Raw genomic sequence first — 25,753 nt, 5'->3', positions numbered from 1 at the left:
TTACTCATATTGGGTTGAGGGAAAACCCCGGAAAAACCTCAACCAGGTAATTTGCCCTGAACGGGAATCGAACCCAGGCCACCTGGTTTTGCGGTCAGATGCGCAACCATTACTCCATAGGTGTGGACCATAGTGTTATGGAAGTTAAACTACACATTCACGGGTTTTAAGACACATAATGTCTTTCACACTGGTTTTGAAGAAATGAATTAAACTTAAACATTGTTGAGCACAAACTGCACAATTGTTTCGATATTTAAAATCATTTGCATGTTCTCTTATCTTCAGTTATTCTCCTCACACAAAAATATTCAGTACTGGTTTGTTCACCTCTAGCTCTAATTATGGCTTCCATTCTTTCGAACATGCTTATTACTCTCATGAAATTTTCTTGTTCCAGAAGTGCTGTTTGCAGGTCTGCTTAGGTCTCTGAAACTGGAAATCGACCTCGCATGCATCTGACCAACCTATCCCCCAAGTATTTTATTAGATTTAAGCCAGGGTTCTGGGCTGTCCATTTCAACTTGGCAATCTCACTTCTTCGAGGAATTTGGCTACAATTAACGAGGTGTGTGGATGAGCAGTGTCCAGCATCTGTTTGAATTCCTTTCAATGAAAGATGCATAGATCACGACATGATTGGAAAGAAACTCCTCGATGTAGCAGTCAGCATTAAGGTTTCCATTTCTTACAAAAATTAACCCAGGACAACCCTTCATGGAGATAACAGTCCATACCATTAGAGTCTCTGCTGAATGTCGTTCTATCGGAGAAATCACATGATACTGCATAATGCTCTACAGCTCACTTCCAGACTCTCTCCTTGTCATCTGGTGATCTCCAGGAGAACTTGGACTCATCAAATAGTACTTAGCTCCACTTCTCCATTGTCCATTCTGCAAGTTCACAGGCAAATTGAAGACTGACTGCTTGATGATCTGGGGTCAATGCTGGACATATTGCAAATCGACATGATTTAGGGCTCCTTCCCCTAGATGTCTCCGAACTGTCCTCATGCTTATATTGACACCTATCACATTCTGAGTCATTTCGGGCTTCCACAGAGGTTGTATCACAATTTCTTCAAATCTCCTGCACTACATATTGCTCATCACAATCTGTAGTTTTTCATTCTTAGATAGAACCAGGCTTCTTAGAGCAACAGTGCGTTTCTCCGAACCTTTCTACTGCATCTCTAACCACTGAGTATTGGTGCATCTGCATCTACAGCAGCAGCAGCATCATAGCACAAATTGTGATCATTGTCAATAGGGATATCCTGAACGAGGACCAACAGATAGCGCACGTGTACTATGAGGGATGCGCTTTGTATGTGCATTTATTTTTCGGTATATAAACATTGAGGATATACGTAGTGTATTAGTATATTAAATACTCTTAAAAACAACTAAACATGGCAAATTTTTGTTATGTTCCTATATGTAAACACCAGGGAAAGCTTTTTGTCTTCAATCAAGTCCCGAAATATTCTGAATATATGCTTTAAATCTTAAAAAATATAAGTAATTAAATTGCTCCTCGAAAGTGCTAGCTATTAAATAAAAGTAACTACTTCAAGTAAGGAAATGTTGACTAGTTTCATTTTGGAAGAGGAAAAAGAAAAATTAATAAAAACATATGCAACCTCGACAGCAAGCTATGTTAAATTAGATTATATGTAGTAGTTATAGGAGTCTCCGAAGTTTATGCCTGCAGTAAACTCTCGATAAACTGAGATGTTTATTATCTAGGACGATCCGTAGTGGAACCCATTTCGTTAATAATGTATTTAATGTACTGTACCCTAATTATTAAAACCATGTTTTAACTTCAAATTTTCAAAATCATCCTACATAATATTCAAAACTGCATTTCTTTAATCTGCAAAACGCACGACTAATCGTGATACTACTGCAATCATATTATATCATCCTATTAAAAATTGTATTTGATCTTTCTGCAACTACAGAAAAAAATACAAGGAATTCAATCTCAATAGTCCCTTCCCTATAAAAAGAAACACATCGGTGGCTGCATATCCTGTTTTTAGTGTACAGTTCTTAAATACTAATGATTAAAGAGGGCAATATTCACCTTCAACATAGTTCCTATTTTTTTATTCGTGCACCTCGTTCTCAAAGTTCTCGTTTAGGTTCATGACCATTCAATTTACTCGTATCTATATTCTGCATACTGGAGATTTCCCCACCCATCTCGGGGAATCGCTCAATATTATACCCGTACAGGTTTACATTAGTATTTATTGTAAATTAAATTAAATTAAATTACGAGGTAAGAAAATATTGAATTATGTTAAATTATACTAGGTTATACAAAATAATTGTAAATATAATTTTGACACACACAGAAAACCAACAAGCGGGAAAACGTAATCAACTGGAACGCTCCTGCCATTTAGCGGTAAAACTTCGCATAAGATATCCCTATAGGGACAATTGCAGTTGCAACTTTTGCTCTTGCAAACGAATGTAATGTTGAAATGACAAAATCAACATTCACCAGCAACATTCCTCACAACAAAACAGAATAAAAATACAACAATTAAATGAAGATTACGATCACGAAACGCATGTGTTTTGAGCAGAATGGCAATAAATGAGTTTTGACCCATAATTTTGAAAGGAAGTGCAGATAAGAAAGGAATTACACATTTAACCACTAGTTATAAGATTAAAAAACACTCCACCATTCATAATTGTAAGCAAGTTCAATGGATAGTGTATTTACATAAACAATCACTTGATCTTAAAGTGAGCACATACCCCTCCCCATCAGTGTATTTAACGAGTTTATTGAACTTTCTACGCATGATTAAATATTGATGATAGTAACTCATCCAACAGATAGCTCCCCTTTCTTGCAGTAACAGATTTAACTGGTATATAGTTCTAAAACACTAAATGTTTTGGTATCTATAATATGGTGCAAAATTCAACAATCTTCCACCATGTTGACACAATGAATATCTTAACCCGTAATTGGTGAGGTGGTGGCTGGGAGTACCCCAGCCATGGTAAGAAAATAAGGCTGCACCAGGTGGATGTGCAGAGATTTTTTTTTTTCATTGCTTATTATGCTGCCTGCTTCCCTAATTTTGAAGAAAACCTAGTTAAAACAAATAAAAGTACTTGATTATATAAACTGAAAATTCAATTTGATTATCTGAGTGCTACGATACAAGTTTCTAAGTTGGGGTAAGTGCAATCCTCACCTCACCAGTTACGTGACTAGAAAAATACCTCACCACTTACGGGTTAATAAAGCATGATTCAAAAGAGCTATTTGACTAAAGACTACAATTCTTGGTCATGATGATTTCAGTACTAACCTAAATTCTTTAAATTGAACGTCTATAAATGTTACTAGACTCATGAATAGGGCTCGGATTTTTAGGTGCTAAAATCAGGAAAATATTTATTTTTTTATGTGCTAAAAATTGGAAAAATATGTGACAAAAAAGGAAAAATAGGTATTTAATTATGTTTCAATTATTTTATATGAATATAAACAATATACAGTACTAACCAGTATAAATTATGCTGTCTCGCCAACTATTGAAGAATTACAGTACACAGTGAGATTATCCTCAAGTTGTCCATCACAAATGACTCGACGATTACCACAGAACACTGCCTTGTACTGGGAAAAAGAACGCCCTGGCCATTAAGAAACAACATGCACTCCCTAGAGACATGTTTATGATTGAAAACGAGAACAGAGCTAGCTGATGTTTATGAAATTATAATTGCTTCCTGAATCAGCATCATAACTTGCAAGGCACTCCTAAATGACACATCAATGTTTGAGTGTGTTGGTTACAGTACAATGTTTTAGTGGTGACAGCTCTTATTGCTTGTGGTGAGAGAGCAAACTGCAGTCCCTTAGGTCCACAGATAGAAAATTTCGAGAAACAGTTGCCAGCTGTCATATCTAAGCAACCGCACTGAACATACAGTTGATAATTAATCTGAAATGGGCTTTTGTCGAAAATTATTTTATAAAACTTATTTGTGTGTGTTTTATGTATTTGAAAATATGTATTTATATTTTTAAAAATTCAAAATATGTGTTTTATGTGAAATAAAATTTAAAATATATGCTCAAGTTACCTTGCCCAAAACTTAAAACACAAATGCGAGTTTTTATTACAGCGCAAATATTTATTTGCCTAAGAATCCTAGCCCTACTCACGAGTTTGGTAAATGAAGACAAACCTAAATAAAACAAATTTACAACACAACAGCCTATGAAAAGTCAACGCCAAACCGACAACTGCTGATCTCGCATCCACATTCATCACAAGAGGTGAACAATCATCGGACCAGCACGGGATGGAGAGGGGAAGGTTAATTGTAACATATCAGCAGAATTATAGCTGGTTCATGTAACCAACTTTCACAACACACTGTAGCTCCCAAATTATCACGATTCTGTGTAAGCGTTGTTCCGATGCACTGGTCAAGATTTCATGGCGAAATTTATTTCTCTAAGAGTACTTTGAACCAGCATTCATTTTGTATGGTTATGCCAAGGCATGGCGAAATGTTATATAAATTATTCAAGTGTCTGCAATTATGGACAGAATAATTTCAATATGACACAGAAATCTATCACATTAAATAAAATATGCAGTACAAAGTGAGGAAATGAGTAAAATACTATACCTTATTTAAATTGGTTTAGAAGTTATACAGTAATATCTGGGCATGATAATTTCAATGGCAATATATTAAAATACCTCATATTTCGTGTATTAGATTTAAATATACACTATGTATTATTTAGTTTGATGAATCAAATTCGTTTATAAGAGATAATGCATAATCACTAATATGATAATAAGAATTTGTAAATGAAATATCATACTATGTATTATAAATATTAATGTTAACAAAAGAAGAATATCGATTTAAATTTTAAATAATCATTGAAGGAATTTCTCTTCACATATACAAAACAATGATTCGAGTTTTTACTCCTTCAGCGAAGAATTAAGTCTGTATTTTTGTACGTTATTTTACTAACAACAAACAATAATAAACAAAATATAAACTTATATTGAATAAATAAATAACTCACTCTTATTTCAACACGTAATACAAGCACATAAGCAACACACAGTATATGTATATCTGGACATATTTCTTACCGATGGCGTAGCAGAAGATTCAGTTGTGCTAACTTTAATTCCTGGACCTTTATTTGGTGTCAGTGATTTAATTTCAGCTTCCTGCGATTTTCTGGCCTGCTTCAAGAATATATCCACACTCTTTTCAAAATCTAATGAAATCTTCGTATGTGGATTTTTATGAGAACCTTTCAATCCCTCTGAATTATCTGCATGATGTTTATATGGCACAATAGGCGATGTTGAAGTTGAAACAGTCAACACTGGAGCTTTGATGGGTGAAGAGAGATTTTTCACGACACATCTACGTTTAGAATTCTGAACAGTTTTCTGTCCTTTTTCCTCTTCATCTGGACTATCTGAATCGTCCCCTAAACGTATCACAAATCTTTGTGCTGACTGTACAGTTCCAGCAGAGTTCACTGTACTTTCTGCAACAGTTCTTGTCATTCGTGCATCATCTGCGGGTACAGTTACTTGTAGAGTAGTTGATTTGGTCACTCTAGGACCATACACTAGTCTTGAAGAAGGGTGTCCAATTTCAACATTCATACCTAAAACGTCATTAGTCTGCTTTCTACTTGTTACAGTACTAATATTTCTGTTTACTTTGGTTAAGAACTGCTTTGTAGCAGCACTTATATATGCCTTCTTAACAGAACTCTTCCAACATTTTCCACCAATGACAGTTCCCTTATTAGAACCACTTACATTACTAGAATTGCTCAACTTCTTTGTCATATGTTTTGAAGCAATTTTAGTACTTTTTTTTGCCTGGTATATGGACGACGAATTTTTTTTACCAGATATTGAAGTTTCCTGAATAATGTCACCTACTGAGGGTGTGACTATTTTACTGTTATTTGTTGCTTCTTGATCCTCTAAGAGCACTTCTGTGAAAGGAGAAAGCACATTTTCAATGCTTTCAGGAGTACTTCTGACAGATTCTGAAGGTCTAGTTTTCCTCATTAATGTTGTCAAAACTTTTGCTCTCAATATTTCTTCATCTTCATCTAAACTTCCTGAGCGTCTATTCCTTGTTTCAGAAGCTGATGCAACATCAGGCTTTAAAGCAACTGCATCACTGAATACTTCGTCTGTTTTGGTTTCTGGTGATGAACACAAGCCAATCTCATCCAACACAATCATGTTAGACATATCTATGTTTTCAGACTCATTTGGACTTCCTTCTACATTACTGTCTGATTTATTCTGTCTCAATTCTGTGTTTGTATCAAGAATATCTGAACTTATAGGTGGAACAGATTCCTTGGAGTTTTCATTTTCGTCCATTGGCTCATTAGCAGACTTATTTGTTGGTACATGGCTATTACCATGCAGATCTTCGAGATTTGAGTACTTTACTGTCCTGATCCAACTTTGTCTACTGCTGACTGCAGAAGGTTCTAATTCTCCTATGGAAGACATTGTGCCTGTTGCTACAATTTCTGGTTCTGGTCTAAGTGTGGACACAATAGTATCTAATTTTCTATTAGGAGATTCTATCCTTGGAATAAAGGAATTTGTATTAACGTTCTGCGGTTCTACTTCAGAAGAAATATAAGAGTCAGACATCATATAGCCAGAGTTTAAATTTGACGATACAAATGAATTGGGAATGGTGGCTGATATAGAAGAATCACATGAACCACTTACAGCATCTAAAGGAACACCATCTAAATTTGCATTTGGAAGGCCAGAAACGTCATTTTGAAACACATCACTATATGGTGGTTGTGGGAATGGTGATGGATACTGTAACTGTGAGTTGGGATAACCTACTGAATGATGTGCAGGAACCTGCATGTTGTTATTATATATACCAGATACCCGACAACTTTCTATATCAAATTTAGGCAATTCAGGACACCCATAAGACATAACTGGAGGTTTCCATGCTGATACTTCTTGGTTTTGTTCATAGATCTCATCAGAAGAAGCCTTGCACAATGGTTTACTACCGTAAGATATATCCGAGTTATAATTTTTATTGTCCAATATGTGAGTACCTATAGGCTCATCAGGCAAAGGAATATCTGAAGAAGCAGGCTCAGTGATTATGTCATTTGGTACACTTGATTCATCATCTGTATTAGAGAGATCCATATCTACCAAAGTGGTGGTTTCATCTGGTTCTATTTCTTCTACAGACGCAGTTCCCGAAGACTGTTTTGGTGTCTCCTCATCCAAGTTACTAACAGACACATTAGATTGGTCGGCAAAAGAAGGAAATGGACTATCATTTATTGTACTTGCCTTCCTCGATTTTAAAGTAACCCCCCTCTGTTTTCTCTCCTGACATTTTTTTAAAACAGCAGACTTCAGAGCTTCCAGACGTAATTGCATAACTTCGTCATCTTCCACTCTTGGTTTCGAAGCTTCTTTACGGCGATTTGACTGCAAAGCAAGATTACGCAACTGGATCAAATCTTCATCATCATCATCAGTTCTTCCTGTACTTGAATCTTCAACACTATCTTCCTTTACATCCTTCTCTGTTGCCTCCAAATTCTCAGTCGGTGTTACCTGAGCAGGAAGTGGAGGATCTGTGTCACTATCATCCAAAGTGATAACTAAAGGTTCAGGTTTTTCAGTGAGGGGCACTATCTCAATTTCTGGTGATTCTGTTGATGTATTTTTACTGTCTTTCTTTAAACTTTCTGCTTTTTCTGGACTGTCCAAGATAATACAGACTTCTGTATTATCATTACCTGAGCTTGGCACCTCTGTAGTAGGTATTACACTGCAAGTAAGATGTTCATCTTCATTTTGAACACTGTGAGCTTCTTTCTTCTTTTCAATCTCAATATTTTCCTTTCTTAGTGGTACACTAACAGTCATCATAGTCTGCAATCTTTTCAACAAGCTGTTTCCTTCACCATTGTCGCCAGACAATGTCTTCTCAAACACACTTGGAATCTTTTTACTCAGTAGTTTCTTTGAATCTCTCTTTTTAGAACATCGATGTTTTGTTCGTTTCGGAGCAACACTTTTTTTTTTCGAATGTGAAACTTTAGATTTAATTTCTAATTTTGTCAATGATTCCTTTTTCTTTTTTGTCTCTGCGGAACACACTTTTTTGCTGCCTAATTCACTTTCTGTCTTACTATCGCTGGAAAAAGATTGACTCGACTCAGGATTTTGCAACACAGAATGCCTACGTTTTCTCCTGCATTTTCTTTTAATTTTCAAGTCTTTCCGACAATCATGTCTGTTCTCCTTTTCTTGCACAATATCTGAAATTGAAAGAAAACTATTTATGCATAAAATATATACAATTCTAAACAAACAAAATATATCACAATTTCTGAAACAAATACAAACAAAAATTATGTTATATACATTTCTAGAAAATATGAGTTGCATACAATTCATAACTTTTTGAAGATTTAGAGAAACTAGACAATGACTATAACACTGTTCCAGAAATCACTTCTTTAAACCTACAGACTGCGTTAATGGTAAGTTGCTGCTACACTTAACAGATTAAAAAGCTGCAAGATTTTTGCTTTTAACTTCTTTTTATGGATGATATCTAGGGTCATGCTAATTTAATAGGCAACTCATCACATAGCACTTGTCTCAGATCCCAGTATACATACGTGGTACAGTCATTAAGTTCTAATACTGAGCGCATAGTGGCGTTGTGGTGCACTATAGCGCATAGGTGGCGCCATGGTATGATACCTTGTCAGTTAGTCTCTCGACCCAACAAGAGACAGTTGAGTGCATGCACTGTAAGTAGAACTACGGTCTTTGTTGTGACGGTGATTTGAATGCGCACGTCAGAACCCGAGATGTCACAGTTTGAGCAACGGGCAAACATCAAGTTCTGCCAGAAATTAGGCAAAACTGCTGCCGAAATGTTTCAAATGATGCAGCAAGTTTACGGTGAGGACGCAGTGAGTCGCAGTGTTGTGTTTAGGTGGCACCGACGTTTTTTGCAAGGAAGAGAGAGTTTGGAAGATGATGTGCGTACTGGTCGGCCACAAACAATTCGAACTGAACGCAAGATCCAAGAAGTTGCAACGTTGGTGCGTGCTAACCGCTCCCAATCAGTAGACGATATCGCAGCAACAGTAGGGGTCAGCCATGGTACTTGCTACAAAATTCTGTCTGATGACCTGAACATGTCTCGTGTTACCCAGCACAGTGTGCCACGAATCCTGTCGCAAGACCAACGTGATGATCGCATGACGATTTGTGGTGACCTCATCAGTAGTGCTGACGATGATCCGACATTTCTCAACCGGATAATAACTGGAGACGAAACATGTTTCCTTTACGATCCGCAACTGAAACGACAATCCGCCACCTGGAAAACGCCGTTATCACCACAACAGAAAAAACCGCGACAAGACAGGTCAAAAGGCAAGGTGGTGCTTGAACTGTTTTTTTATTCAAATGGAATTGTTCACATGGAATTCATCCCAGAAGGTGCAACTGTGAACAAAACCCGCTACAAAGAGATCCTTGGCTGTTTACGAGATTCAATTCGCCGTAAGCGACCTGAGCTATGGCGTACAAAGAATTGGCTGTTGCTACATGACAACTCCCCTGCACATCGCTCTGTCCTTGTCCAAGAGGAACTTGCAAGACAACAGGTGACAGTTCTTCCATACTCTCCGTACTCACCTGATCTCGCACCATGCGATTTTTTTCTCTTTCCTCGCATGAAAGCAACCCAAGACAATTTAAATAATTAAAGTAAGTTAAAAAGCTTTAAAGAAAAGCATATGTTTTGAAAGCATTTCGTTATAAGTTGATATATTTGGCTTGAAAGGGATTTTTACCTTTATCATTAAATTATTTATTATTTTTATATACAGCATTATTGTTGAAAGATAGAGGTATATATGTATATATATATATATATATGATTTATATTAATATAAATCTGTGGGCGTAGATTTCATTCTTCCAAAGAGGTCATGACTGCCACAAGAGAAGCCATACGGGACCTTCCTGCCAACATCTTTCAATGGTGCTTCCAGCAGCTATACCAACGTTGGCAAACATGCATAACGGCCAACGGAGACTATTTTGAGGGAGGATGTGGTTCTGTTTAAATGTATGCCGTGTTATGCGGCATCTTGTGATACATCCAGATTCTTGTGGGAGCCTACCCTCCAGGCGTCAAGTCTTAGAACTTAATGATGTACCACGTAAATTAAAACAATAACACATACCTCTCTACATAAATTGTTTAAAATCGTTTTCACTACTTCCCTCCTTTCGTTTTTATCATAAAACAAGTTTAGCTAATTTTCTTCATTAGTTTACAAACAGTATCTACAGGAGATACACAACCACAGAAGAATTTTAGAACAAAATTTCTATGCCCTCTTCAAGCATCATTTCACTGAAATAGGGAAAAACCACACTCATAATATTTTGCTTTGAGTTACTTATAGGGCCCATGTAGTGGATAGAGGGGTATCTTTAATGATGGAAGAGAAACTTTGTTTTCAATGCAGTATGATCTGGTTTTTAAACAGCTGTCGTGACAAACAGATCCTAGCAACATTACCGTTGGTTAAGCAGCAGCAGTATCCACTGTGTGGGAACTTAACATTCCCAACATTTCATAACTACATACAGATTCCATCATTAGAGCAGATAGGTATAACCAGAAGGGTCACCTACTCTATTGTACTCGTTATGTCTGATTACTCCAGGCAACTGAGAACTGAGTAACAATTGTTCTTCACTCTCGTTTATATGAGGAAACTAATTCCTGGAGCCAAATCAGGCACTCGAAAAACATGAATATTATATTACAATATAAATGTCTAAAAGAGAACTATAAAAAATTTACTTGCAAAAATAAAACTAACTATATTATTTGCATAGAGAAGAAAAATCCAATCACTGGGTCTCCAAAATAAATAGTTATATGAGCATAGTGATGCAATTGGTAGCCTCAACGACAGTGCAAAGCCTATTTGTGGAGTGTCATTTCAATCGTATTAAATGCAGAAAAACAAATTTTATAAGAAACGTGAAAAACGTTTCACAGCTAAGATAATGGAAAAATTTTAAGTATCTTAATGTCACTTTTTAGGCATTGTGAAATGACACCAAATGTAACAAACACTGGCACTAATTGTTTAATCTAATGCAAGATATAGTCAATTGAAGTTTGCACTTAATACGTTTTGCACCATCACAATGGATTTAATATGTTTTGAAGCGATTTTGTGACAATAGAGTCATTCCACGTCAAATCGCACAAAATTATACAAATTTTGACCTTCATATTTCTGATTGCGTTTATATTCTTTTTACCAACTCTATGGGTCTCATAAACCAACAAGTGTATTTTTATTTCCTCCTAAGTCCACATGTTTTTTAAATATTACATGTTAAAATTCGTTAAAAATGTCGCACAATGCAACATTTAAAGCGTCATATTTCTGACGATATTGATGTTAAATTTTTTTTTTTTAAATGCATTTAAAAGCTTAAAGTACTGTCTTTTATTAAATATTTACTAACTAATTTTAATATAATTATTTCAAATATTTTTTTATAATTCAATTTTTAAAACATATACATCAATGTGAAATAGCCCTATTAAAAATCTAAAAAAATTCCTACTAGGTGCACTGAAGTATTCTTAATAACTCCAGAAAAAAACAGAATGGGATCTCCAATAGTTTAATGGAAATTTAATTACTTATGACAGAATGTGTAGCGGTCGGTGCAGCAGCAGTGGACGGGAAGCGTTAAAGCGCGCTAAGAGGTTTATCGGCACTGGATAATTGACTGAACGTTACAACATTACACCCAGTACGGATCAAGTTGCTCGAGGAAACACTGCTAATTTACTTGTTATGATATCTTCAAATAATTGTACATTATGCTTTTCAAATGTTTCTTTTCATTCGCCTACCTTCTTTCTTGAAAGAAAATTGTTTTACTAAATCTTCAGTTTTTGACAACGGAATGAAAGAATATAATTTTAATGTACCAGTTATTGGTTTTAGATTATGGTATCTGGCCTGCAAATTTTCAGTGTGGTTTTTGTGCTTATTGAATGGACAAAATATAAATGACACGTTAGAAATGTTTTTTGTGACGAATCAAACAGTTTTTTTTGTGTTGTTATAGGATCTTGTATAGGCTAACTCTCGTGGCAAGTCTTTTAACAGTATCTCCAATGCCAACACATGGACTTTTACCATGCGACATTGCAAAGAAGTGTCATTCAGCACTAATTCCATAATCGTCTTCATGTAAGCAATTATTTTTTAATTTTTTTTTTTTTTTTTTTTTTTTTTTTTTTTTTTTTTTTTGTGAACTTGATCCATTGGAAAAGTAGATGATTTTTTCATATCGTTGAATTCTTGCTTTAAGAAATTGATTGCTTCAGACTGAAAAAAGTGAAAGGGATCGGTGTCATGTTTCATGGTTTCTGAGATGACATTACTTTTGTAACGAATTTCTGTATCTCCTTTGAAATATACTACGAAAGGATTTATTTATTTATTTATTTATATATACAGAATAAAGAATATAATTACAAATAAGAGAAATAGAAATAAAATAATACAATCAATATAAAAAAAGGAGATGCAGTAGTATTAACAAAATTTGAGACCAAATGAGCAGTGCTCGTGTTCGGTCACAGTTCAGATATAATATTAATAGGCCTATAAGAGAATATGAAATAAAATAAAGTAGGAAGTAAAATTAAAATTGTACTGTATTGTGGCTTGGCATATGTTCCAATGCACACCTTGTATTGAATCTTGTATTACAAATGAATAATTTTCAGAAAAGTCTGCAATAACTATGTAATTTTCAGGTTGTACTTTCTTTGCATTCCGTCAAAAATAAAATATGGCTGACTTTTGAGTGGATGATGATGCATCTTCTACATGAAAAACTTAACATGCTAGGGAGCCTTTTACTTTTGAAAATTTTCACGGGGGTATCGTTTTGTTGTATCTTTCTTTTCTTGATAGGGGATTCTATTGACATCAAACTCTTGTTTAATTCCTCAATATTACTGATTTCTAGCACTGTATCCATAGAACTGCTAGAAGAAATACTGGGATAATCAATTTCTCTGTCCGCACTTTCATTTGATTCATGTTTATTAATATCACAAGAACTACCGGCTTCACATATAATTTCACCTGACCTATGCGGAAATTGATTTTTACGGAACAAATCACATATTTGCACATTCAAAGACTCCTTTAAATTGAGCTTTATCAATAAGTCGCGACTTACGCGTCTTAGTGTACTTTTTTTTTAAAAGCGTGATTAGGAAGGTAAATGGATTTAAACACTTGTTATATATTACGCGATCTTTACCATCACTCATGTTGTATAGAAGTCACGTCACTGCGCGAAATTCAAACCCAAACTGATTATTTTTCTCTCATGCCATCTGTTTACTGCCTTACCCAGTCTTGCTATCATCAAACACTTGGCTATATTACAGTATAAACTGTGAAGGGCTTCCCCCTGAGCTGACAATAATAAAATAATTTTAGATAAGATATTTACTGTTCCTTAAGGTATTAATCATTTGATGATTAGTATGGTGACATAAGATGCAACGGGAAATTTCCACGGGCAGCCTTCTAGCCTATGGCTGCAAGCAGCTCATTAGCTGGGCATCGCGAGGGCATGCATGCCTCCGGAAAATAAATTGTTACAAATGTATGGGTGCCGATCCCATATTTATAAATGCAGTAGTTTACAGATAATACATCAGCGAACAAGTCTATATTTTTTTTCAGATTTTTAACTTGGTTATTTAATATAGTAATTTTGCTTTGAAAACGAAATGATTAAAAACAATAGGCCAAATTTTAAATTTATTTGTGATAGGCCTAAAGTAATAAAAAGTGTTGTATTTCGTCTTTCAAATGTGCCAAACCGCAAATCTCAATTATATGTAGACACTAAGTTCCAAGCGAGTTTATGTAACAGTGCGCGCATAATTTGCGTAACTTCAAATATTCATAACTACACAAATAATTAATAATTGTGAAAATAAAAAAATACGGGTCTCCTTATTTGATGTCTGGAATTCATGAAAAAAAATTCGACCATTTCCGAGAAGGTCGTGTTTTATTGCTGTGCGATTTGACGTGGAATGACTCAATATGATTTGCATCTACAAACCACTCTGAATTGTGTCCTGTCATTAGGCAGTTTTTTTCTGTGGTTCTTACAGCGTTATACTAGGTAAGACGATACATCCAATAGTTTTTATTGCTTTCTGCTGGAAATAATGATAAGGAATGGCGAGTTTCACATCTGCAACCCTTCGGACTGAGCTGCCTAAAGAGACATACTTTGGATCGTGCGGCCACTCAGGTCAATCACTAAGTCACATTTAATATAAATTTTAAATAATTATGGGATCTACAGGGTGAGCACAAAGTTCTGTTACCCCCTTAAATATCTGAAATACCTCAAATACGCACACTATTGATGTAATTCCGGCCATAATTCAAACATACAAACAAAATAACCACTGTACACTAACTGAGGTATACCTAAATGTCTAAAGAGTCAGTATGTTCCCCATTATTCTCATGACACACAATAATAGGGAGTAATGGGACTTTGTGCCCACCCTGTATACTTTATTCTTCAATCCTTATACATCAGTATTTCATTAAGCTCTATAACAAAATTATGAAATACGGTGTGAACACTTGTATTAATTACTACAATATCTAAGTGCTGTAAGCTTTAATAACAAAATTACGAAATGTGTGAACACTTGTAGGCTACTACAATATTACATATTTTTGTAATTTTTATAACAAAATTATAAAAAAATATGTTGTAAAGATTTGTATTAAAATACAGTATTACAATATTTACGTAAGTAAGCTTTGTAACAATCACATTCTTCATTCTCATTGTTTTCACTTTCAGTAATCTGATCTGTATTAATAACAAAATCATACAATTTCAGTGAATCAACCTCGTTCTAATTGTCTCCAAATCTACTACTGAGTAGGTTTCGCAAATCAGACTTTTTAACATCACTGATTGATCTCAAGGTGGTGACTTTCAGAGGTACTTTGACATGAACCATGAACATATCACTTTTCATCAGACTAGCACATGATTTAGATGGATTGTCACATCGGTATGCAGGTTCTACTAGCCCAAAGGCTGTCAGCTGGTAGAAAAGAATGCCTCTTACCGGAAAAACTAACAGAATTTCAGAAACCTGAGGAGGTGCTTTTCTTTGAAGCCAAAGACCAAGAGCATGTACAACATGCTTGCTATTTTTCCACCACATTCATTGGCGAACAGCCTAATGCATTTGATGGAACTGACGAAATTAAATTCACTGAAAAATGTAGTGACACAAGATGCAACTTCAATAGCACCCCGCCCAGCCTGTGCTTCATTTAATGTAAAGAACTGGCTTCCTAAAGCTTTATCAGTTACACAGAGAGCATAGAAAGCTAATTGTATTGGATAATATGCTTCACCTATGCTGAGTTTCGGGAGCAGTTGCAGTTGCTTGAAGTCGAAACAAAATGACTGTGTCTCGTTAGGTTCTGTTCTCATAATTTCATGGAATGTTTTGGCACGAAGCATATGTGCGCCTAAATCGGCCAGGAGCCTAGACTTTTTCACTTTATCACCGCAGTTTCTTATTTGGAACAGCATGCATGCACAATAACTGCATTCATCATTGGCCGGTATACAAAATCCTATAGCCTATTGAATTCTGTCCGAGAAATATAAAAAGAAAACATCTTTTTACTCTTAAGTCAGATATTAACACTTTAATTGTACATTTTGAAGAGCTTTGTAATATTTAAGTCGGAAGACAAATAAAGTCTCGGACTTTTACTTCTGTTGTAATGTGATTCCCTTGCTCTTTTTTTAGTGGGTAATATATGAAGCCAAAAGACAAGCATTTCATAAATTTCTTACAAATGCAAACTTTCAAGACAATAATGGTTGTATACATAGATTCAACAAAATTAAAAATAAGATATCAGTCACGATAAAGCAACCCATTAATCATAGAAATAAAACTCTGACCTCTGATTGAGACATAGCTACCGCATTTGTAAAACATTACTCTAATAGTCAAAAGAAGAGTTCGTACGCAAGAAAGGTGTCACAAGATATCAAGAAACAAATAACACGGAGTAAAGAGGAATTAAATAATTTCAAAAGTCCATGTTCCACTGCAGTCTTTGTTGCTAACATCTCTTACCAGGAAGTCTCATCTGCTATAAGAGATTTAAAAACCAGAAAGTCCCCTGGTGAAGATGGAATTCATAGTGAGTTCATCAAACATTTGGGTAGTGAAGCTAAGAAGTCAATTCTTTTATGGTTCAATAAAATTTGGAAGACAGGTATGATAACATCTGAATGGAAAAAAGCAGTTATACCTATATCAAAGAAGGGTGAGAATGCATCACACATTGAGAACTATAGACCCATATCTCTGCTCAGCATTATGGTAAAAACTATGGAAAGAATGGTGAATAAAAGGTTTAATTGGTTCTTTGAAAATCTTCGTATATTATCAAATGAAGCAGAGTTTCGAAGAAATAGATCCACAAGGCAACAGGTCACAAAACTAAACCAGCATATCAAGGCTGCTTTAGATAAGAGCAAAGTTTTGACAGCAGTTTTTGTCGACTTTAGTAGCGCCTATGATTCTGTCTGGAAAGAAAACCTTATTTTAAAACTATATAAAGTAAGTGTTTCGTCAAATATGCTCAAATGGTTTGAATCCTTCATTGGTGAAACGTATTGTAAAGTTAAATATAGGAATTCACACAATCCCAAGGGAAAAAATGGAACTCTCTGCATCAAAATCCACAGTTAATTCCCGATTTACCACGAAAATCGTCTGTAGCTGCATTTAGATTGGCAACAGGCCATGATTGTTTGGCTAAACACCTGCATAGAATTGGAATATATCTGTCCCCTAACTGCCCATTAACTCAAACAAGAAATGGATTCGGAACACCTCAAAATCTGTGCTTCATTGGCTGGTCATGATATCTTTAAAAAATACTGGAGTGCAAGAGGTCAAATGACTTTATTGTCAAACGCCTGGCATTAGAAAACAACAACATATTCATATATTAAGCTGTATAATGTTTAACACTTACATGAATGATTAATTGCAGATCTTACTTCGGTAAACGGAATTAAATGCTTACTGTATGTAGACAACTTAGTTCTCTGGTCAGAAACATCGAAATATAGAGCCACAAAAAATACCAAGACTGTATTAAATAAGTGATTAGACAAACTCGCAAATTTGTGCTGTAAAAACAACATGACTGTTAATCTTTCGAAAACTAAATTTCAATGTTTTTCCCTTGCCCATCAAAGCATTGCTCTCAATCTTAAACATAATAGTATCACCACTTCGCAGACTGATTCTTTCACTTATCTCGGGGTCACATTTGATGACAAGCTAACCTGGAAGCTACAAACTCAAAAAATTGCAACTCGAGCTTCTAAGTGTCTTAATATGTTAAAACAACCAGCAGGAGGTAAGTGGGGCTATAGCAATGTGGAGAACCACCATGAATATCTACGTATTTAGAAACACTGTTTAAGTTATATCACATTTTGTCTACACACGTGATGCTCGTTTACTGTTGTACACCACTGAATTTCTATACCTCTATAATAGGAAGGTTTCTACACAATTCAATTGTAAATCTCCTGACTGTTTACTAGCGCCTGGCGCCCATGAGTGATTTCAAGGTTATAAAATGTGCTTGCTTTTAATAGTGCTGGTCTATGTTAACACCATTGCAGAACACTTAATATAAATGTATGTACTAATATGGCTATAGGAATTTCCGAAATTTCACTTCTTTTTGTTTAAACTATTATTTTCTTGACCTGTAAAAAAAAAAAAAAGTTGCTGTCCTGAAGGTCTACATATCATTCTGTAAAGTGAAGTAGAAAAAGGAAGTTTTACTTTGAATAGCTATGTTTTCTGAAATGAAAAGGATTGCTTTTGCTGAAAATAAAACTAATCTTGCAACTTTGTGTGCAGCCAAGATTTGCTTGCACTTCTTGTCTGATGAAGGTCTGGTGAGAAAGGAGATACTGTGTCCAGAATATGCTGTCACCCTGTAACAAAATGGGGCAGCACATATCCAAAGTTTTGTTACAGGAGAGGGCATGCGAAAGCTGCTCAGTCTGTGTGCAAGGTTAAGTGGTTTGAGAGAATCAAAATAACACAAGTGCCAAATCATGCTAATTACACACTCATTTACACACAAATTATGATACACACTCCCCGTAGATAAGTGTTCATTCAGGGATCATCACATTAGCAACAGAACAGTATGTGACTAGTTCTGTTACTATCATGAAGCGTGTTTCATTATTAGAGCCCAGATATTTAGGTATTTATAATACCCAAGTTAAAACAGGCAGGCAAAAACAGCAATTAAAAACATTAGGAAAGCACTGTAAATTTAAAAAAGACATGAGGAGGAAATATGCAATTAAACATGAAAGAGATACTAGTTAAAAAAGTGTGATATATTTTATCAGCTAATAGCCTTATAGGACATTCATTCAAACACCTTGTTATTTAGTTTTTTTATTTTATGACGCTTTATCATCTGAGGTTATTTAGCGTCTGAATGAGATGTAGGTGATAATGCCGGTGAAATGAGTCTGGGGTCCAGCAAAGAAAGTTACCCAGCATTTGTCAATAAGTTTATTACGCACAATGTACTTAATTTTATTTCAATCGGTAATTATGTATGGAATTATAGGATGGGGTAGCTCATTTAAATCCAATTTTAATCCACTTTATTTATTACAGAAGAAAATAATTAAAATAATATGTCTTCATAAACCTATTGATTTTCCATCTCAAAAATTGTTTTTAGACTTTAATGTTCTTAACATAAGACAAATTTATTATATTGTATTAATAAAATTCAAAGGCTACATAAAAATTGAAATGATTTTGAATTGTATTCTCATAGTTATGAAACAAAAGGTATGAATTCTTTAAGATTGTTTGAACCAAAATGCAATACTGCTACAGTATTTAATCATAGTAGTAATTTAGGCTCAAGAATATATAACAAATTTATATTTAAATATCCTAAACTTGTCAATTTTAATAGTTCTAGTATTAAATTTAAAAAGTTATGTATGGATTTTATAAAAATTGAAAAATTGTAAATTCAAATTTATGTATTCTAATTGCACAGTATACATAAGACAAATTGTATTATATACCTCTTAATTTCAATTCAGGAATCAGCCCCTGAGCATGAGTTCTACTCCTTCAGGGGCGAGCTAAAGATTTTCTGTTTATATTATATTTTATGTTACAATTATTAGCAAAATAAATAAATAAATTTGCTCATATTGGGTTGAGGAAAAACCCAGGAAAAAACCTCAACCAGGTAACTTTCCCCGACCAGGAATCGAACCCGGTTCACCTGGTTTTGCAGCCAGACGCGCTAACCGTTACTCCACTGGTGTGGACTACACCTTGTTATGGGTTGCACATTACCACAAGGTACATTTTTAGATTTTCTGATATTAAACTCTGCCCTCTAGTCTGTGGGATACTTTTCATTACAGAAAAAAGATTGTTCTAATCAACTGACGAACTGGAGCATGCTTGAAACAAGTTAGGGTAGACGTAATTGTCTCCCACAACTGAGATGTTTAAGTTAATTCCTTTAACATTTTCCATGAAAGCAATGAAATTTGGATTTCAAAAATTGATGCAGCAACATTTCAGATTTTCAGAAATTAGTGTAATTTAGCATGTTTTATTGAGCTTGTAGTACGTGATTCTTTAAGTGCAGAGAGACTCAGACTGTCTCCTAGCCATTCCCAGTCGCTCCTAGCCTGTGAACAAGCCAGTAATATCTCAAAGGAAGATCCAGAAGCTGTGAGGGAGATTTTAGGAATACTGGTAATTTCAATTGGTAATGAAATGAGTTTTATAAAGGATTACATTAAATTTACACAACTGAAGGGTAGATTGAAGGCAATTAAAATGGTTGTTAAAATAACTTAAAGTAACAAATAGCCTATATAAAATTCAATATATTTTTTTTTTAATGCAAAGGCAAAAACAGGCATTTATTTTTAAAATAGGCAGCAAAAACTTATATAAATAAAACAAGAAGTGGCTATCTTGTTCATCTAAATAACTTGAAACATATTTAAATCTATATAAATTTGACATACGTCAATCCAGTAATAAAAGGCATTTTACCAAACATCCAGGCTCTGTTCATTCATTACCATGGACATAAAATACGACATGAAGGGGAAAATTGATGGATCCAGCCAAATCGTTCAGACTGCAAAGTGCAAAACGGTTGGTGCAAATACCATTCCAACACGTCGTGGAAGGAAACTGCATTCTAAGATGACCAACATGGCAACAAACAAGATGTGTACGACTATATGCCCAACAACAACATAGACGTGTTACCACTCTGTTCACCATGACTTCAGAGCATGTGGAGCTTACCAATACAATCCAGACGGAGACAAGTGAACATTACCCTAACACAGTAGTTCCCAAAATGTGGGTCGCCATCCTCTGAGGAGTCGTGTAAAGAGCTACGGAGGGGCGCAAGATGATTTACGAAATAGAAACAAAAAGCGCCTTATTAACATATTGTACATTTATGTTCTATTTAGAAACATAACCTATGTTGAACATAAAAATGAAGAATGTTTCAGTAGTTAGGTATAAAATAAAAAAAAATTAGGCCTAATGTGATAAATATGGCTGCTTTTCAGAAAGTAGTTTCCCAAATCTGAATTCTGTAGCTTATTCGATATACACACAATGATAATATTTTTAATTTCAAGGAGATTTCTCGCTTTCGTTTTGATGGAAATCATGTAGGCCTATGAGAATCTTATTTTGCATAAATACGAGGAGCAAATGCTATTTTTTTTTTTTTTTTTTTTTTTTTTTTTGGAAGCTCGAGGTGTTCGTACATGCTTTGTGATTCATAACTAGTCTACGCAGTGTGAAAAAGAGTATAGTTTCAACATTCCATTAGTAGATACATATTTCAATATATCTTTCCTTAATACTTTTTTGGAATTTCAACCAGCTGAACGCAACTGTCTAAAAATGGATTCAGTAGGTCTACCCATCCGTTACTGTCTTAATTGTTTTCTTCCGGAAAATACTACAAAAATGTTGTTTAATAATGTGCGAACTTAACTGCAAGTCAACATGAACAAATTCAGTATTTGTCGTATAATACGGTATCTAGCTAATTTTCCATGAATCCTTCAATACACTGAAGTTAATCAAATTTCTTTTTGTCAAGTGATGTCGGCCAGAAATCACGTTTCCTTATAAATTCGTCGATTTTATTTCTGGTTATTATGTTAACATCTTGGTCTTACAACCATTCAAAGTGTTTTAAGTGTTCGGAAAATTATCAGCAAGAAATGTCATTCTAATACGCCACAGAAAATACGGAAATAGTTTTGCAATATTCCGATTTCTCGTCTTGCAAGTAGAGTCTACTTACATTAGAAGCTGGATGGTATCCACTGGTTTTGAGTAAAGTTATCGTTCCACACTAGTGGGGAAGACGGATTGCAAACAAAATTCTCGCCCAAAAGTAAATCGCGCCTTCAAAAAGTTTGGGAACAATTGTCTTAACACACCCAGAATAGCTAAGCAGGTGGGACCTTACCCTCCTCAATTCTAAACTCAATTGGCTCTATTGTTACCCCTTTGACTCCTACCTCAACTTTAGTCTATAGTAAAAATATAGGATATTATGGCATTTAAATCCCGATCAGCTACCTACGTATCAGAGGTGTTTAAATTTCGGTACCTACCAATGAGTTAAAATGCTTCAGTTTAAACAAAATGATACCAGCGCACGGTCATTTCAACTGACTTCCACCGTCGCAAAATCTAGTTTTTCCTAGAAGATCGTAGTGAACACACGCTAATGACGAGACAATGAAAAGTTTTTTTAACAACTACAAATAATTATTTACTGAAATAAACCCATTGTAAAATATAGCTCTAATATTGTAATTTTCAACCCACCATAAACTCAGTACAGAACAATTCCTGCTACATAATTATCGCCGCAGCAAGTAGGCCTATTTCGTAAAAGAGTTTTTATCTGGACCAATAAGTTGCTACAACGCCATTTAGGCTATTGCTTTGGCGAACATTGCCAGTAGACCTATATTATTATAAATGTTAAAAGGGTGTAATGTAATAATTTCAGTAACTATACAATTTGTGATATTCTGGTTGCTGAGTAATGAAAATATATCCGCTGTCATGTCGCTGACAGTGTGGAAGTCTCAGATAAGATTACCGCACATGACTCACCTTCCTCTTTGGCACTTGGCTTAGGCCTAACTGATTTATAATGATGGAGCATATCCACAAATCTGTCATCTCTATCTCGTCTGCGATCATCTCCAACAGGACTCAGTCTCACATGATACATTTCACTAGGCTTCATACTTTCTTCCTTGTATTTCGTAACACTCAATCTCTGTTGATTTTCTTCTGTAGTGGCAGAAAATCGTCTAGTCTTACGCTCACATGTTTTAGAAACGCCGCGACTATTATGAGGAAGAGACGAATGAGGTATATAATTAGAACTTGTGACATGTGAATGTATATATTTATTGTCATAGAATGAGCTTTCAGAGTTTTTGTTAGTAGTTGGTGACGCATCTTCATCTGAGCTTACATCTTCTAGTGAACCATCATCATCTTGAATTTCACCTTCCTCTGGCTCATCTTCATCCACACCTCTCATTTCAGATTCAAATAACTTTTCTTCAGACATTCTTGTGCTTATACCACAAAACATTAGTCCTTCACTAACAAGAAACACTACATAAAATGGCGAACACACATATCTCAATTAGTCTTCGAGAACGAGATCTCGAATGTTGTGTCGATCACTATCATCTCTATCGATAAAGATACAAACGGTAGTGGTGTCGATATATAGCTGCGATTTCGATGATGATGATGAATTTTCAAATAGGTACCATTAATCCACATTATATATACCGTAAAGTGGGGTGACTTTGAACGCTGAGGTGACTTTGAACAGTAATTTAGCTCCTTTCTAAATTAAATTCTGTACCCAATTGCGAAAAAACTGTTTAAGTTGTCAATAAATTAGTTCAGTTTTTTCGAAATAGGGTACAGCATTTAATTTAGAAGGGCGCTAAATTACTGTTCAAAGTCACCTTGGCGTTCAAAGTCACCCCACTTTACGGTACATACATACTGTGGGGAGCTCAAGAGATCAGCCCTGGTAGAAATGTGGAGTAATGCCAATCCTACACGCAGGTAACAGCCAGCGTAACGCCACTCTTGCTCGCAGAAAATGACATGACACTACTTACAGTAACCAGGGTGCGAATTAACGGGGGGGGATGGGGGGATTTCCCCCCTGTTAGAAAGTTACCCCCTCTCATAAATTAATATTAACATCCCTGCCAGGGATAACTTCTATCCCCTTCACAAACTATTATTGTTTTAATACAATTCATTCATTCATAATGTTCTGCCCAAGGGCAGGTCTTTCACTGCAAATCCAGCATTCTTCAATCTTTTCTATTTTCTGCCTTCCTCTTTGTCTCCTCATATGATCCATATATCTTAATGTTGTCATCATCTGATAACTTCTTCTGCCCCAAACTCTTCTCCTGTTCATCAGTCCTTCTCCTCCCAGTGCATCCTTCAGTAGGCAGTTTCTTCTCAACCAGTGACTCAGCCAATTCCTTTTCCTCTTTCTGATCAGTTTCAGCATAATTCTTTCTTCACCCACTCTTTCCAACACAGCTTCGTTTCTTATTCTGTCTGTCATTTCACACATTCCATTCTTCTCCGTATCCACATTTCAAATGCTTTTAGTCATTTCACTTTACTTCGCCGTGATGTCTATGTTTCTGCCCCATACAATGCTACACTCCACACAATGCACTTTACTAGTCTCTTCCTTAGTTCTTTCTCCAGAAGTCCGCAGAAGATGCTCCTTTTTCTATTAAAAGTTAATACAATTATAGCCTACAAAATAATTATACAGTAAGCAAAGAAAATAATATTGATATATTATCATCACCAGCAAGTTGACAATAATCAATAACTTAGGAATTGCACATCTTATCTTAAGCCTGCTCATGGATATAATTATTATGATCAAGATGCAAGACAAGCAACTCAGTGCGACCAAGCATTAAGGCGTATCGAATGAGAATAATAATAATAATAATAATTTTATGTAACTTATGGTATTCTCTATCTAGGATTTTATCCCTCCCCCCCCCCCCCCGCCATCAGAAATCTTAAATCGCACCCTGACAGTAACTAACTAATATGAAAACATTCGATCAACTTTTAAACAGTTTCAACTTATACAACACACCCACACAGAGTAGTTTCAAACTATCTGATATTTTCAGCCACAATATAATTAAACATGTGCTGATAGTGATGTCATCTGTTTAGTGTCATAAGGGTCATACTCATAACAACTTATCTTATCTCCGGTCAATTCTAGGAAGAGTGGTGCTACATTCATCAATACCTCCCCACACTACACCTAATTAAAATACACCTATACAGACATACATACAGTCTGGGCATCCAATTAATACCCAGGCGGAAGGCTTCGTGTTGTATATATATATATATATATATATATATATATATATTGCATGCATCAATACTTGTAATTTTTATCACATTCCAGTTTTCGTTGCAAATATTATTCACTATGTTTATACGACATCAATACAATGATTTCTACCACTACCATTCACAGTGAATAAATTTTAAGCAATAAGATTACTTTCAATTAAAATTACTAACCTTTTTCGTCGTTATCTATCAACTCCAGATATGATAACAATGGTTTCTACTCCACGTGGAGTCAGGGTTGCCATACATCCCGGTTTTCTGGGATAGTCACCGTTCTTGTGTTCACTGTCCCAAGTCTCAACAGATTCATTCGGGATGGTCAGATGTCCCGATTTTGAGTTAGTTTACAGCTTCTTTGTATTTTGAGATTACTACCACAGTCTACTATATACAGTCACGAAGCTTGAGTTTTAAGGGTGCTAGAAACAATAGACTGTGACGGTACTATTTTGCATTGCCTGTAATGAGGCGATATTAGCAATCCTAGTGGTGAGCAACTATCTGGTGTTTGCATATTTACTCGTATTGAGCTTTGCGACTGTATATACTAGACTGTGGTTACTACAATAGATCTATTGTGTTATTTAACCGAACTTGTTGAAGATTTTCATTAAAACTTTGATTGCAGCACAATGGACTGATGAAAGAAATCGGTTAAGCATAGACACTATAGGAAGCATATTGCTGTGTCACTACAATTTGAACTGACATGTTCTCAATTTTACATGTATGTACAAAGATATCCATCATGCAGGCTGTAAAGAAACCTGAAAAATATGAATGGCATGATTACGAAAAAAGAAGCAAGTAATATTGTGTTAATTTCTTTGCAAAATTATTGTAATTCCAATCAAAATCAATTTCTGCATAATGTGCGGGTGTTTTAATTATATGTCCCGGTTTTAGTTCCAAAG

At 35.1% G+C, this 25,753-nt stretch overlaps 1 protein-coding gene across 3 annotated transcripts in view; it reads right to left on the bottom strand.

The window, feature by feature from the left end:
- LOC138696543 (serine-rich adhesin for platelets-like) overlaps window positions 1-23,059 on the bottom strand; it is a 41,597-nt gene extending 18,538 nt beyond the window's left edge. For all 3 annotated transcript variants that reach the window (XR_011331415.1, XR_011331414.1, XM_069821640.1), the window contains exons 1-2: window positions 22,503-23,059; window positions 5,171-8,385 (exon numbers count right to left, since the gene is read on the bottom strand). Coding sequence is in view for 1 of the 3 variants with exons in the window: in XM_069821640.1 (XP_069677741.1) it covers window positions 5,171-8,385; window positions 22,503-22,995 (3,708 nt within the window). In the remaining 2 variants the exon portion in view is untranslated. The remainder of the gene's footprint in view (window positions 1-5,170; window positions 8,386-22,502) is intronic.
- Between the last annotated feature and the right edge of the window lie 2,694 nt (window positions 23,060-25,753).

This window comes from Periplaneta americana, chromosome 3, assembly GCF_040183065.1.
Source record: "Periplaneta americana isolate PAMFEO1 chromosome 3, P.americana_PAMFEO1_priV1, whole genome shotgun sequence".
Taxonomy (NCBI): Eukaryota; Metazoa; Arthropoda; class Insecta; order Blattodea; family Blattidae; genus Periplaneta; species Periplaneta americana.
The sequence above is the reverse complement of the archived record's forward strand: the minus strand, read 5'-3'. Positions and strand labels throughout refer to the sequence as shown.